The following is an 11708-nucleotide window of genomic DNA, read 5'->3' as shown; positions in this document are numbered from 1 at the left end:
GCTTCGCCTTGGACATTTTTAATCTGTAGCTCTGCTCTAACTGAACGTACGTACCTGGCCCCGCCTACTATCCTCGGAAACGTAAAATGATTGGCTAGAAGTGTATCACAGCTCAGGAAAAAAAAAGCACCGAAATAAAGCACCGAAATGTGCGCTGCTTTTCGGTCTGGTTACTACCGTTTATGTCAGAACGATGGCACCGGACACTGGTACCCATCCCTAGTTAAGAATGTTTTGAAATTTATATAATCTTTTCATGTTGAAGACAAAAAGATGGGATTTTTTTCAGTCATAAGGAAAAGGACCAGTAAGAACGTCCCGTGGACTGTCCACAGTCCTGTTTAGAATATAGTCGAGTATATTATTACTCACATATCTGCACACGTGAAAAGCTCATTGGACTCACGCACATCCTGAGGCAGGAAAGGCAGAGGGAAGATCATCCAATCTATTCACACCATGGGAACGTCTCTCCTCTGCCCTTAGAGCTCATTCACTGCCAAAGCAAACATCCAAACAACACACTCTGCTACACATAGTTTAACAAGCAATCTAACGTTGGAAGTTTGGAAGATGAACATGTGCTTCACTGTTCCCTGCTTTTATTTTGAAACCTGCATCACTCTGATCCATTCCAACAATGTTAAAAAGACACTGAGAAGAAAACTGTGCGACACCTGAACAACAGAACTGTTGAGGACAGCGTTGCTGCTCAACACGTCTGCAGCCCCTGCTGATGACCAGCAGGATGTGTCGCAGCTTGTGGGATGAGCACATGTTGACTGTCTCCCCTTTTAACCTGTAGTGGTTCAGTCCAGAACCTATTCGGTTTGTGGCTTAACCAATCAGCCAATACCACCTCGTTAAATGTTAATTGGTCAGCTGGTTTATTTGTGAAGGTGTGATTGGTCCTTTTTTTTTTTCATAGCCATTTTTTTTGTGGTCACTTAACAAAGTGGTAACACTTTACTTACACTTTAAGTGTCGCTGGACGTCATTCCACTGATTCACAGTGGAATGACTCACCCTGGATTACCTGCCTGAACACGTGTGTTTTGGCTTTAAGGTTTTTCTTGTGCATCTACTTGCAGGTGGACGAGATAAACGAGGAGGACCAATTCTGACATTTCCTGCCAGGAGCAACCATGACCGAATAAAACCCGAGGACCTGAGGAGGCTGGTAACCTACCTGTCTACTGTCCCCAGGTACTCACAATGCCATCACACACACACACACACGCACACACGCACACACGCACACACACACACACACACACTCACACACACTCACACTCACACACTCACACACACACGTCTGCCTTCATTTTCACGTCAGAGGTATCATCTGTTGCCTTTCTACTAGCCGCTCTATTAGGACATTTAGTTAGACTGAAGTGTGACGGGCACTTAAGGAAGCAGTGAAGGCTGGAGTGGACATTTAAGCAATTAAGTGCTTCCTTGTAGTCTGTTACAACAGCAGGCGTAGACCAGTGTTTAATTTGCATCAGCATGAAAGCTGCAGTGTTTGCAGCACACAAGAGCCGGTCTGTGAGCACTCACACAGTCTGAGGGTGTTACAAGGAAAGCAGTCGAAATATTAGGCACAGGCCTGCCCCAGTCATTCTGCACACAGGAACGTTTTCGTTTTGGTCTCATAGTTTTTAATATCGTTTCAGTTTAAGTTGATTTAAAGCAGCGGTTCTCAAACTGTGGGGCAGGCAGCATTTAGACGACCACAGGAAAAAAATCCAGTTAAAATATGTTCAGTTGGTAGTAGTTTTTTTTAGCAGGTGATTTTTAAAGCTAAAATTAAATTGCAGTCTCTTTTTAGCAGTTGTGGGCTGCATGAATTTATTTATCATCCAAAGACATGCAGCTCGTGGGGATAGGTTAGTTGATTAATCCAAATTGCCCGTAGGTGTGAGTGCGACTGGTTGTCTGTCCCTGTGTGTTGGCCCAGCAACAGACCTGTCCAGGGTGGACCCCGCCTCTCGCCCTGTGACAGCGGGGATAGGCTCCAGCGCCCCCCGCGACCCTGAAAAGGATGAGTGGAAGCTGATGGATGGATCTAAAGTTTGTCCAGAATCATTTTAAATGTAAAACGTATCAGGATGAAAGCTTGAGTAAAATAACTGAGTTATACAGTGAAATGTTGTAAACACACATAATATAAAATGCTGCCTGTTCAGATACAGTGTGCTGACAGTGTTAAGCATCATTCAGCCGTCTGACTGATCTGGTAAATATCAGCACAAACTTTTCTACATTCTTTAATCGTCTTGATCGAAATGATTTGATTTAACTTATTCGAGACCCACATTTCACTGAGTCGTGCACAGAGGAATTCAAAATGTAAAGTAGAAATAGCTGTGCAAAGGGCCGAGACCACCGCCGGGTCATTTCCAGACTGATGCCAGAATTTGAGAGGTTTGTCAAGATGATGCTTCAGCCCAATGGGTGGTGGTAGATCAGACCATGTGACAGTAGAGGACTGCAGTGAGAGTGGCCTTATGCCGTCCTGCGTGTAGCTGAGACTCTTCAGAATGGACCCCGAGGATAAAGGGCGGCCAGTTTGTGTTTAGAGACGACTGCTGAAGAAGGAGATGTGACAGAACACGGTGGTGACGTGTTAGAGAAAGTTTGCAACCAGGGCCTTTGACAATAATCTGTACTGTCAGAGACTAATGCACTAATGCACACATAAATGCATTTACCCACTTTTGCTAATCGAACTGCTGTTTCCAGGGTGACGGGGTCTGTCTGCAGGTTATAATGGATGAACTGACTTTATATTAATAGACTCTGCATGATACTGAAGGTGGAGCTGTGGCACTCGAATCAGCTGCAGTAGCTGAATTTTAGGCACTGAGTTGTGGCAGTTTGGGTTCAGTTCAGTTGTTATGCTGCAGTTCCTCTGAGTCAGGCACTGAACTGCTTGAGTTTCTATCTGTTTATGGCTCTGATTGGGAGAAATCTTCTCAACTGTCAGCTTCAAGAAGCCAAGAAGCACTTGAGCTGTGCTCAACAAACGCCTGCATGTGGATGTGCTGTGCTAGAGGTAGATACACGCACACATCTGGTTGCACTGAAAGAAAGGAAAACACTGAAAACTGCCACTTTGTTACCTCAATATTAAAGTACAGCTCCCCCTGATTCCTGCTTACTTGTGTTTCAGCTGGAAACATGATGTCCCTCGTAGAAACAGTACGTTTCATTCCTGCAGAGCCCCCGCTGCAGCTTCTTCTTTTATTATTGCAGCGTGTTTAGTTTCTTCTGCAAACAGAAAACAGTTTACCTGCTCAGAACGTCAAACACGTCCATGCTGGAATATATCATCCAGATTATCTGATGGGATTGCACTTATGTTTTACCTGCAGTGTGACTGTCACTTACAGGCCACAGCAGAGCAGAATAAGATTGACGTCTTCTGCTAAATGTCCCTCTGAAAGTTTCCTTTAAATATCAAACATATTCAGACTGCTGACGACACCAGTGAAACAAGGCTGCCGCCTCAGGCGCTCCCCGTCTGTGGGGCAACCACAAATGGACCTGGTGGTTTTGAGACATTGGTCTGTAGCAGACAACTGCATTGTCTGGTTCACTTTAAGTCTCGTATAACAGGGATACTAATCATTTCCTCTGAGCCTCTTCTGCCTCCTCATCTTGTTTGTCTGTGTCCCGTCAGCGAGGACGTATGCAAACGTGGCTTCACTGTCATCATTGACATGCGAGGTTCAAAGTGGGAGCTGATTAAGCCTCTGCTCAAGACGCTGCAGGAGTCTTTCCCAGCTGAGATCTGTGTGGCTCTCATCATTAAGCCCGACAACTTTTGGCAGAAACAGAAGACGAACTTCGGGAGTGCAAAGTTCTCTTTTGAGGTCAGTGGGCTTTGTGTGTTTTACCCAAAACACGTTCAAAGGAAACCTTATTAACAGTAAGATGATTAGAGATTAGTGCTGTAATGCTATTTGTGTGGCAAACTGATAATAACTAATAATACTTTCAGGCATCATTGATTTCCACAAGCTGCCATCAGGATTTACGCATGTATTTATATATGTGGCTCAGACGCTGCAGTCACTACACTGTAGTAAGAACATGAAGCACCGCAGGTAGTCAGAACTCACCTCTAACCTGTGTCTGTGTGAACAGACCAACATGGTGTCAGTTGAAGGTCTTGCCAAGCTAGTGGATCCCTCCCAGCTCACAGACGACTTTGAAGGCTCGCTGGACTACAACCACGAGGAGTGGATGGATCTCAGGGTGTCATTGGAGGAGTTCATGTCCAATGCTGTTCATCTGCTGTCCAGACTGGAGGATCTGCAGGTGGGGGCAGCAAAGGCTCAAAGAATGGGAGTAACTGCTATGGCCGATATGACCAGTGTTTCCTGTCTTCTGCAGGAGCTCCTGTCCAAGAAGGACTTTCCTGCAGATGTGGAAGGCTCTCGGCGACTGATAGAGGAACACACCCAGCTTAAGAAAAAGGTGAGTCACTATCAGTACAGGTGCAGACACAGTCAGAGACTTTGTTATCGCTCTAGATCGAGCTGTGCTAAAGCCAGCACAATTCAGTGTTCTCCTACTATTAATGAGAGGCTTGAACTGTGCAAAGCCACTGAAGCTACTCTCCTGCAGGTGCTAAAGGCTCCAGTGGAGGAATTAGACCAGGAAGGCCAGAGGCTGCTCCAGTGTATCAGATCGAGTGATGGCTTTTCAGGGAGAAACTGCATCTCAGGCTCAGCTGACTTTCAGAGCCTTGTGCCCAAGGTAAGCAACGTCCAGCCCAGCAAAGATCTGCCAGCATACACTTTTTTATTTAAGCTAAGGTTAACACAGGCTGGCCCCAAACAAGAATAGTAGCTTCTGTTATGGTTTATCTATACTTTCTGATGCAAACAAAACTTTGAACCTGAGAATTGCTGTGGCACATTCAGATACTAATGCATCCATGCATGATGCTTGCAGATGCTTTTGGCCTTATATAAGAGTACTTACTGGAATATTAACTGCAAACCTGCAGGTATACTTTCATGCCTACATAATCAGGGCCCACATCGTACATGACCAGTAACGTTGACCGCTTTGAGGCCACTGTTGTTGTGATTTGGTGCTATAGATAAAAGTGAACTGAGTCTAGATGATTATTGACAGTTTTGTTCATAACTAAATGAAACTCACATCCTTCCAGCTGCTGAATGCTTAAAGCACATGGTATCATAACACAAGATTCAGTCCACAGCCTTATTTTTTCTCATTAGCCAGCTCGTTAGCAACCCTCATTATCTGACAAGTGCTGGCTGCATATTAGCTCATTAGCCAAAGGACTCCACAGGGAACATTTGAGTGCAGAACTTGTTTGCATTAAGCACATGAAGTACATGTGCACTGCCTGCGTGAGCAGCATTTACATTGATGTATGAGTGTGAGACATCTTTCATATTTAAATCTGTGCTTTACGTTTTGGATTAAAGAGGATCATAAAGGCAATATCAAACCGGCCAATGGCATGCGAGTGAGAAGGTGAGGCTAAACTGTGGAATTATACACATGCAGGTGCTGTTTTGTTCCCCACTTGTGCACCTGCAGTACTAAAACCAGCAGTAACACAGCAGTGTAAAAGACAGACGTAATGAACTGTTGGTTCAATCCAAAGAAAACCTGCCATCACATTCAGATCAGAAGTGATGTGCTGAATGAAATGTAAGACACCCTCGATGAGCTTGCTGTTGTCATGTGACACATTGTGCTTTTCCTGACAGGTGGCCAGTCTGCTGGATAAGCTGCATTCCACCAGACAACATCTCCATCAGATGTGGCATGTCAGGAAACTGAAGCTGGACCAGTGCTTCCAGCTGCGCCTCTTTGAACAGGATGCAGAAAAAGTGAGTTACACCTAAATATGATGAGAGTGTGAGGAAGGACGAGGCTGGGATGAGTACAAAGACATCAGGGGCCTGTGCTGGCGTGTGCACCAGCTCTGATATAATGCTGTTATGCATGCCTCATTCACCTGCACTGCTTTCTGTTAAACGCACTGGGGTTAGTATACCTGACCTGCAGACTAGAGCAGCCAGGGATTGAATGACCAGGCTTAGCTGACCTGTGCTGCCTCCTGAGCTGCAGCCACAGTTCAGCATATCGAGGCTATCTTCTTCTTCTTTGGGTTTGACATTGAAAGATAAGGCTAAGCTTTCACACTGAGGTAGTTATCAGCTGGATAATATGTTGTTCGTCTGCTGTTTCGGCCTGGCAAACCTTCAATTGCCTTCAAGTTTCCTCAGATAATTTCAGGACACACTTTGTCGCTTGCTTGCGTTTCATACTGAGGTATGCCGGACTTTAATAACTCTTCAGAATCACCTTGTTGGTGCAAATATGCTTTTTATGATTATAGTCTAGCTGCTAGCAACAACATGCCTAAAACTACAATCTAAAACTGATGTTGTCTGTTTTATTCCTCGAGGTTGTGCATGAATGCTTCATAGTTTGTGTGAAGTTGCTTTAAAATCAAATGTTCAGGTAGAAGGACGAGTGAAAAAGCACCACTTTAAAAATGACAGAGCAGCTGCTTGGAAGCAGAAATCTGAGTATGAATGAAGTTCAAGACTTACACAGTTACTCGGGAAAGACAATGACGAAAAACCCTCTTACTGTCTGCACACCGAGGTCCGGTCACCTCATCTTCTAGGTCATGCTGTTTACTAGAGAACTGATTGGTCAGTACTCTCTTATGTACTTCCAGAGCTGTGCCGTATACAGTAAGTTACCATGGTGATGTAAAAGGTAAATCACCATTAAAACCTGAAAACCTCTGATTGTACCTGATAGAACAGGCTTCTCGTCCTGAGAAGTAGATGATGTGTAAACACCAAAGGCAGTGTAGCTCAACATCTATGAATAAACTGTCCCTTTGTGATGGAGACCTGTTGTTGATGGAGCCTCTGTGTACTGAGTCACACGTCATAATGAGACGCTGCCATCTAAAAATAGTTTCAGGCACTTTGACAAAAATAACCTAAAATCACAGAAGATTTACTTCATTCAGCACAGCTGCAAACAGCTGCTCTTTACATCTGTACAGTCACTGTGTTGGGAAACTCCACTGTGGCCTGGATGAATCAGCCTGTGGCATTTCTCTAAACACAGGAATAAGTCGCAGTTATTCCAGTGGAAAATCAGCCAACATCGCTTTACTTTCTCTGAGTTAGTTGGAATTGTGAATGAATGTTAGAATTCCCGTCATTCCATTCATTAACATACCAGCCTGTTTACAACAGCTACTCCTGTTTCAGTCCAAAATGCTATATATGGACATTTCCCATATCAGGACCAGACTGTAGCTGTGGTTCAAAGTCAAAGGTGGTTATTATGACTTACTTTAGTTGTTATTCTGCTCGGGTGATGGGGATACAAAGACTGGCCTCACTGTTGCACAGGCTCACAGGCAGGTCCTGCTACACTAAAATACAGTAATTACTACGAAAGCTGCAGTTTTTATGTTCATGGAGGCACAGTTTATAATATCTTACTGTCAGCTTGTACCTCTGCCTCCTGATAACAGAGCTGTGTTGTTGATGGGAGCATAAAAGCGCCCCTCTCGTACACAGACACACACTGGCGGCTTGCTCTGCTGCTCCATACAGAAATCCACATGCAGATAAATATTTACTGTAAAGCAAACAGAGAAAAAAGAGAAGGTTTTTGTCCACATCAGTGTTGTCACAGCGAGGCACTGTGGGGGTGTGTGGACCCGTTTACACCGGGAATCACTCAGCTCTCGCGGTCGGGCCGGGAAAACATTCAGGCCTGACGAGGCGTCTGTTTTGTGGAAAACGCTGCAAGAAAAATGGCTGTGTCTTGGTTGCCGTGGTTACCGCGAGGCACAATAACCAACCCGTATCTGCGTGAAAGGATGAATTCTTCATCATCCTTCAGGGTAGGCTAACTTTTTCTTAACTTTCCACACTGTAGACACTCAGCTGTGTATGTCTGTGTCTGCACTGAAGTCTTTGGGACTTTGGATTTGGAGGGATTCGCTGCATTACTGATAATGTTTTGTGTTATCACGAGTTTACATGTGGTGTGAATCATTGCACTGATCTGCTGTGTGGTCTGCCTGCAGATGTTTGACTGGATCAGCCACAATAAGGAATTGTTCCTGCAGAGCCACACGGAGATCGGCCGAGGTTACCAGCACGCTGTGGAGCTACAGACTCAACACAATCACTTCGCCATGAACTCCATGGTACACGACGCCTTCGTAGTTCTTTGCAAACCTCATTTATCATTTATCGTGTTGTAAAAATGACTGGCAGGTCAACTGGTTTAATTTCTGTGTAAACTGCTGACAGTTGGAGCAACAGTCTTTTGATGGAGGCTCTTTCTTCCCAGAATGCCTACGTAAACATCAACAGAATCATGTCGGTGGCGAGTCGTCTGGCGGAGGCCGGCCACTACGCCTCCACTCAGATTAAACAGATCTCAGGACAGCTGGATCAGGACTGGAAAAGCTTTGCTGCTGCACTTGACGAACGCTCCACCATCCTGGCCATGTCATCTGTCTTTCACCAGAAGGCTGAGCAGGTGAGATCCCAGGAAAACCTTCCCAGATGTTTCTGAGCAGATACTCACTTACCCAGCCTTCACAGGGGGGACGTCGGCCACCCTTTCTAACCGATGTAAGGACTTCTCTGTCACAGAGGACAAGCTGCACCTCTTACTGGTGACTGATCGGGTAACTGTCTAATCTAAAAGTCTCTCTGCAGTAGACACATGTCTAGAATGTAACATGCAAATGGGACATTTATGCTGTCTGATTATATTTAATAGATCAAACTGCTCTACTGCTGATTCTTGGAAGGTTGACATGGCAACAGATGGAACCTGTTTGAGTCCTGCTGGGCCCTTGACATTAGCTACAAGAGAACATTTGAGAAAGCACGAGATGAAAGACAGGGAGAGAAGTGGGGACAGGAGAGGGATTGGATGACACTGACTCCAACAGAAAAGCAGATACGTGTTGACTCAGGAGGAAAAATGGAAAGAAAACTGGCAAAGCTACAGAAAGGATACAGTGAGAGTACAGTGTGAAAAACAGGGAGAAGGAGATAAAGTGGGTCTTCCTTTTAAGCCATGTAGACGGTTCTAAAGAGGCTGTTGAGAATGCATGTAAACAAAAACTATGATGAAATAATGAGATAATAAAAAAGGATTCACAGGTCAGTTCAGCTTTATTTATAAAGTGCCACACCAGCCATCGCCTCGCTGGCATTGGTTAACTGTATGACTGGGATTTGCTGTGGAATATCAGACACCCTGTGCTTTTCACAGGTCAGAGCAGGTTCAGCCTCAGCACTGTGGCACATGTGAAAGGGTCCCGCATTAGACATGGGTCAGAACCACTGTCAGGCTGGAGCAGGGTGTCAGGGTGTGGAGGATGAGCTAATTGATAGTCTAACCTAAACCATCTGGGACATTAAGTTTTGGTCCATACGGCGATCCCAGGAGCTTTGGTAGTCCCCTGGTCCAGATGTGGGAGGAGATGTCCAGGACGCCATGAGTACCATTTTGAGCATGGACTTGGCTGCTGCATCATTTTTGGCGTTTCTTTGAATTCAGGCCTCTGTGGGTTGATCATTTACACTTCCATCATTTGGATCATTTCAGCACTTTCTGCAGAATTTCCACCTGTTTATATATTTACATTTAAAGTTATCCATGAATTCTCCTCTGGAAAATCTTGTAATATATAGCATGTTAGAATTTTTGGAAATTTGCCTCCCAACTCTGACCCTGGTTGAGACGGTGACCTGGTTCAGAGGCAGATTTGATGAGATTTCCCAAACGTGCAGACCAGTATTAGCCTAGCTATAGCTCATGTGAGCAGGCACTGAGTCCTGCCACATCTGGACTCTGGCTGACCTTGGCCTGCCTGATGTTAGGCCCAATATTTGTCCGAACTGCAGGACTTTATCTCAACACTACCACCTTAAAAATGAAGAAAACTGTTCTACTTTCATCAAGAGTTTGAAGCATTACTGTAGTGATGCAGAGAAGGGTAGATTAAACGCTCCCGTACGGACAGTAAGCCACAAAAGGACGTTGATCATGGTTACAGACCAAAGCTGACCCAGAATATCTGATACTGTCAAGGAACCAGAGAAACATCATTTTGTTGAATGAATCTTCTCATGAATGCACGCACTGTATGAATCCATCTGTGTGTCTGTTTCATTCATAAGTTTCTGTCTGAGGTGGAGACCTGGTGTAAAGTCTGCAGCGAGGGCGGGTTACCATCTGAGATGCAGGAGTTGGAGATTGCCATTCACCGTCACCAGAGCCTTTATGAGCAAGTGACCCAGGCGTACACTGAGGTAAACCGCCCAACCTACTCACTCAAATGAATGTTAGCGGCAGCTGAAGCTGACAAACATCACACAAAAACAAAGCACAACGCCGGCTGTGTGCCTGCAGCGTCTGTGATCTGTCAAGAGCTGATCACTTTGGTAATGTGGTCACTCCACAACCTGTTTGTCTGGAAAACATTTAGGATTTAAAACATCTTTAATGTCCAGAAACTTCGCTGTAAATGATGTCACGTGTAAAAAATATTTGGGCTCCAGAGCCTCTTGTGGATGCTGCCAGTACTGCGGAGTGAGACTGGCTGTGATGACAGGGTGCCATCGGGCAGTTGCTGCACTAACCCTTCAAGCTGTTGTGTGAAGACACTTCAGTAAATGTATTCTGTGCTCGCAGCAGCATTCTGGAGTTTTATCTTTAGACGGGGGTTAAATGAGTGAAGGTGAGAGATAGTCCCATGGTTGCTTTAAAGGATGAGAGACTTCCTGTGGGATCAGTCATGCCTGCAGTGGATTCAGATCCTTTGGATTCTGGTTTTCAATAATCTGTACAACCATGTGACAAACATTGTTTTTTGCATACTTGTGCAAATGTGACATGCACCATGCTAATTCATTTATAGAAGCCTTTCTCTTGGGTGGGCTGTACAGGTGCATCAGATATATTTTGCGACCTCTTTTTGACATTGTAGTTGTTGCTAATGAGCGTGTTGGATTTGTGCTGCAGTGGTCCCCTATGGCTGTGAGTAGTCTCGAGTCTCACAGTCATACAGTCCATGATGGATTGCAGCTGCTGGGACAGTTTAGCTTGTTCTGCCACATAGTCAGATCTGTTGCACACTAGAACACCACTCTAACCAGAACCCACAGCTGAGAACAAACTGGTTTGTGTGCCAGACTCAACGGGAACAAGGACTGCTGTCACTGCAGTTCAGGACACTGGTATTGGAGTTCTTAAGGTGAGGAAAGTGCAGACATCTGACTGTTGCCCCAAAGTTTATTATTACTTACATGTTTATTTCTTCAAGGAAAATGTGTGTTTCTGGTTTCACCCACATACGTGTGTAGATGCACTGGAGTGACATCACATTCTTAATCCATAAGGCTTTAATGGCCCACCCTTTGCAGCAACAGCAGCTTCCACTCTTCTGAGAGTGATTGTTTATAAGATAAGATAAGATAAGATAAGATAAGATAAGATAACCTTTATTAGTCCCACACGTGGGAAATTTGTTTTGTCACAGCAGGAAGTGGACAGTGCAAAAGTTATGAGGCAAAAATTAGAATACAATAAGAATAAATACAGTACACAACTGTACAGGATAGAATAAATAAAATACTATATACAGT

At 44.7% G+C, this 11708-nt stretch overlaps 1 protein-coding gene across 3 annotated transcripts in view; it reads left to right on the top strand.

The window, feature by feature from the left end:
• Positions 1-11708, top strand: part of kalrna (kalirin RhoGEF kinase a) — a 163587-nt gene that overhangs the window by 62112 nt on the left and 89767 nt on the right. For all 3 annotated transcript variants that reach the window (XM_005750789.1, XM_005750788.1, XM_005750790.1), the window contains exons 3-11: positions 1092-1206; positions 3686-3878; positions 4153-4326; positions 4402-4485; positions 4636-4767; positions 5760-5882; positions 8123-8245; positions 8392-8583; positions 10242-10373. In XM_005750789.1, the coding sequence (XP_005750846.1) occupies positions 1092-1206; positions 3686-3878; positions 4153-4326; positions 4402-4485; positions 4636-4767; positions 5760-5882; positions 8123-8245; positions 8392-8583; positions 10242-10373 (1268 nt within the window). The remainder of the gene's footprint in view (positions 1-1091; positions 1207-3685; positions 3879-4152; positions 4327-4401; positions 4486-4635; positions 4768-5759; positions 5883-8122; positions 8246-8391; positions 8584-10241; positions 10374-11708) is intronic.

Source organism: Pundamilia nyererei, unplaced genomic scaffold, assembly GCF_000239375.1.
Source record: "Pundamilia nyererei isolate P.nyererei 1_Seehausen unplaced genomic scaffold, PunNye1.0 scaffold00287, whole genome shotgun sequence".
Lineage (NCBI taxonomy): Eukaryota > Metazoa > Chordata > Actinopteri > Cichliformes > Cichlidae > Pundamilia > Pundamilia nyererei.
Note: the sequence above shows the minus strand (reverse complement) of the source record. Positions and strands in the feature narration are given on the sequence as shown.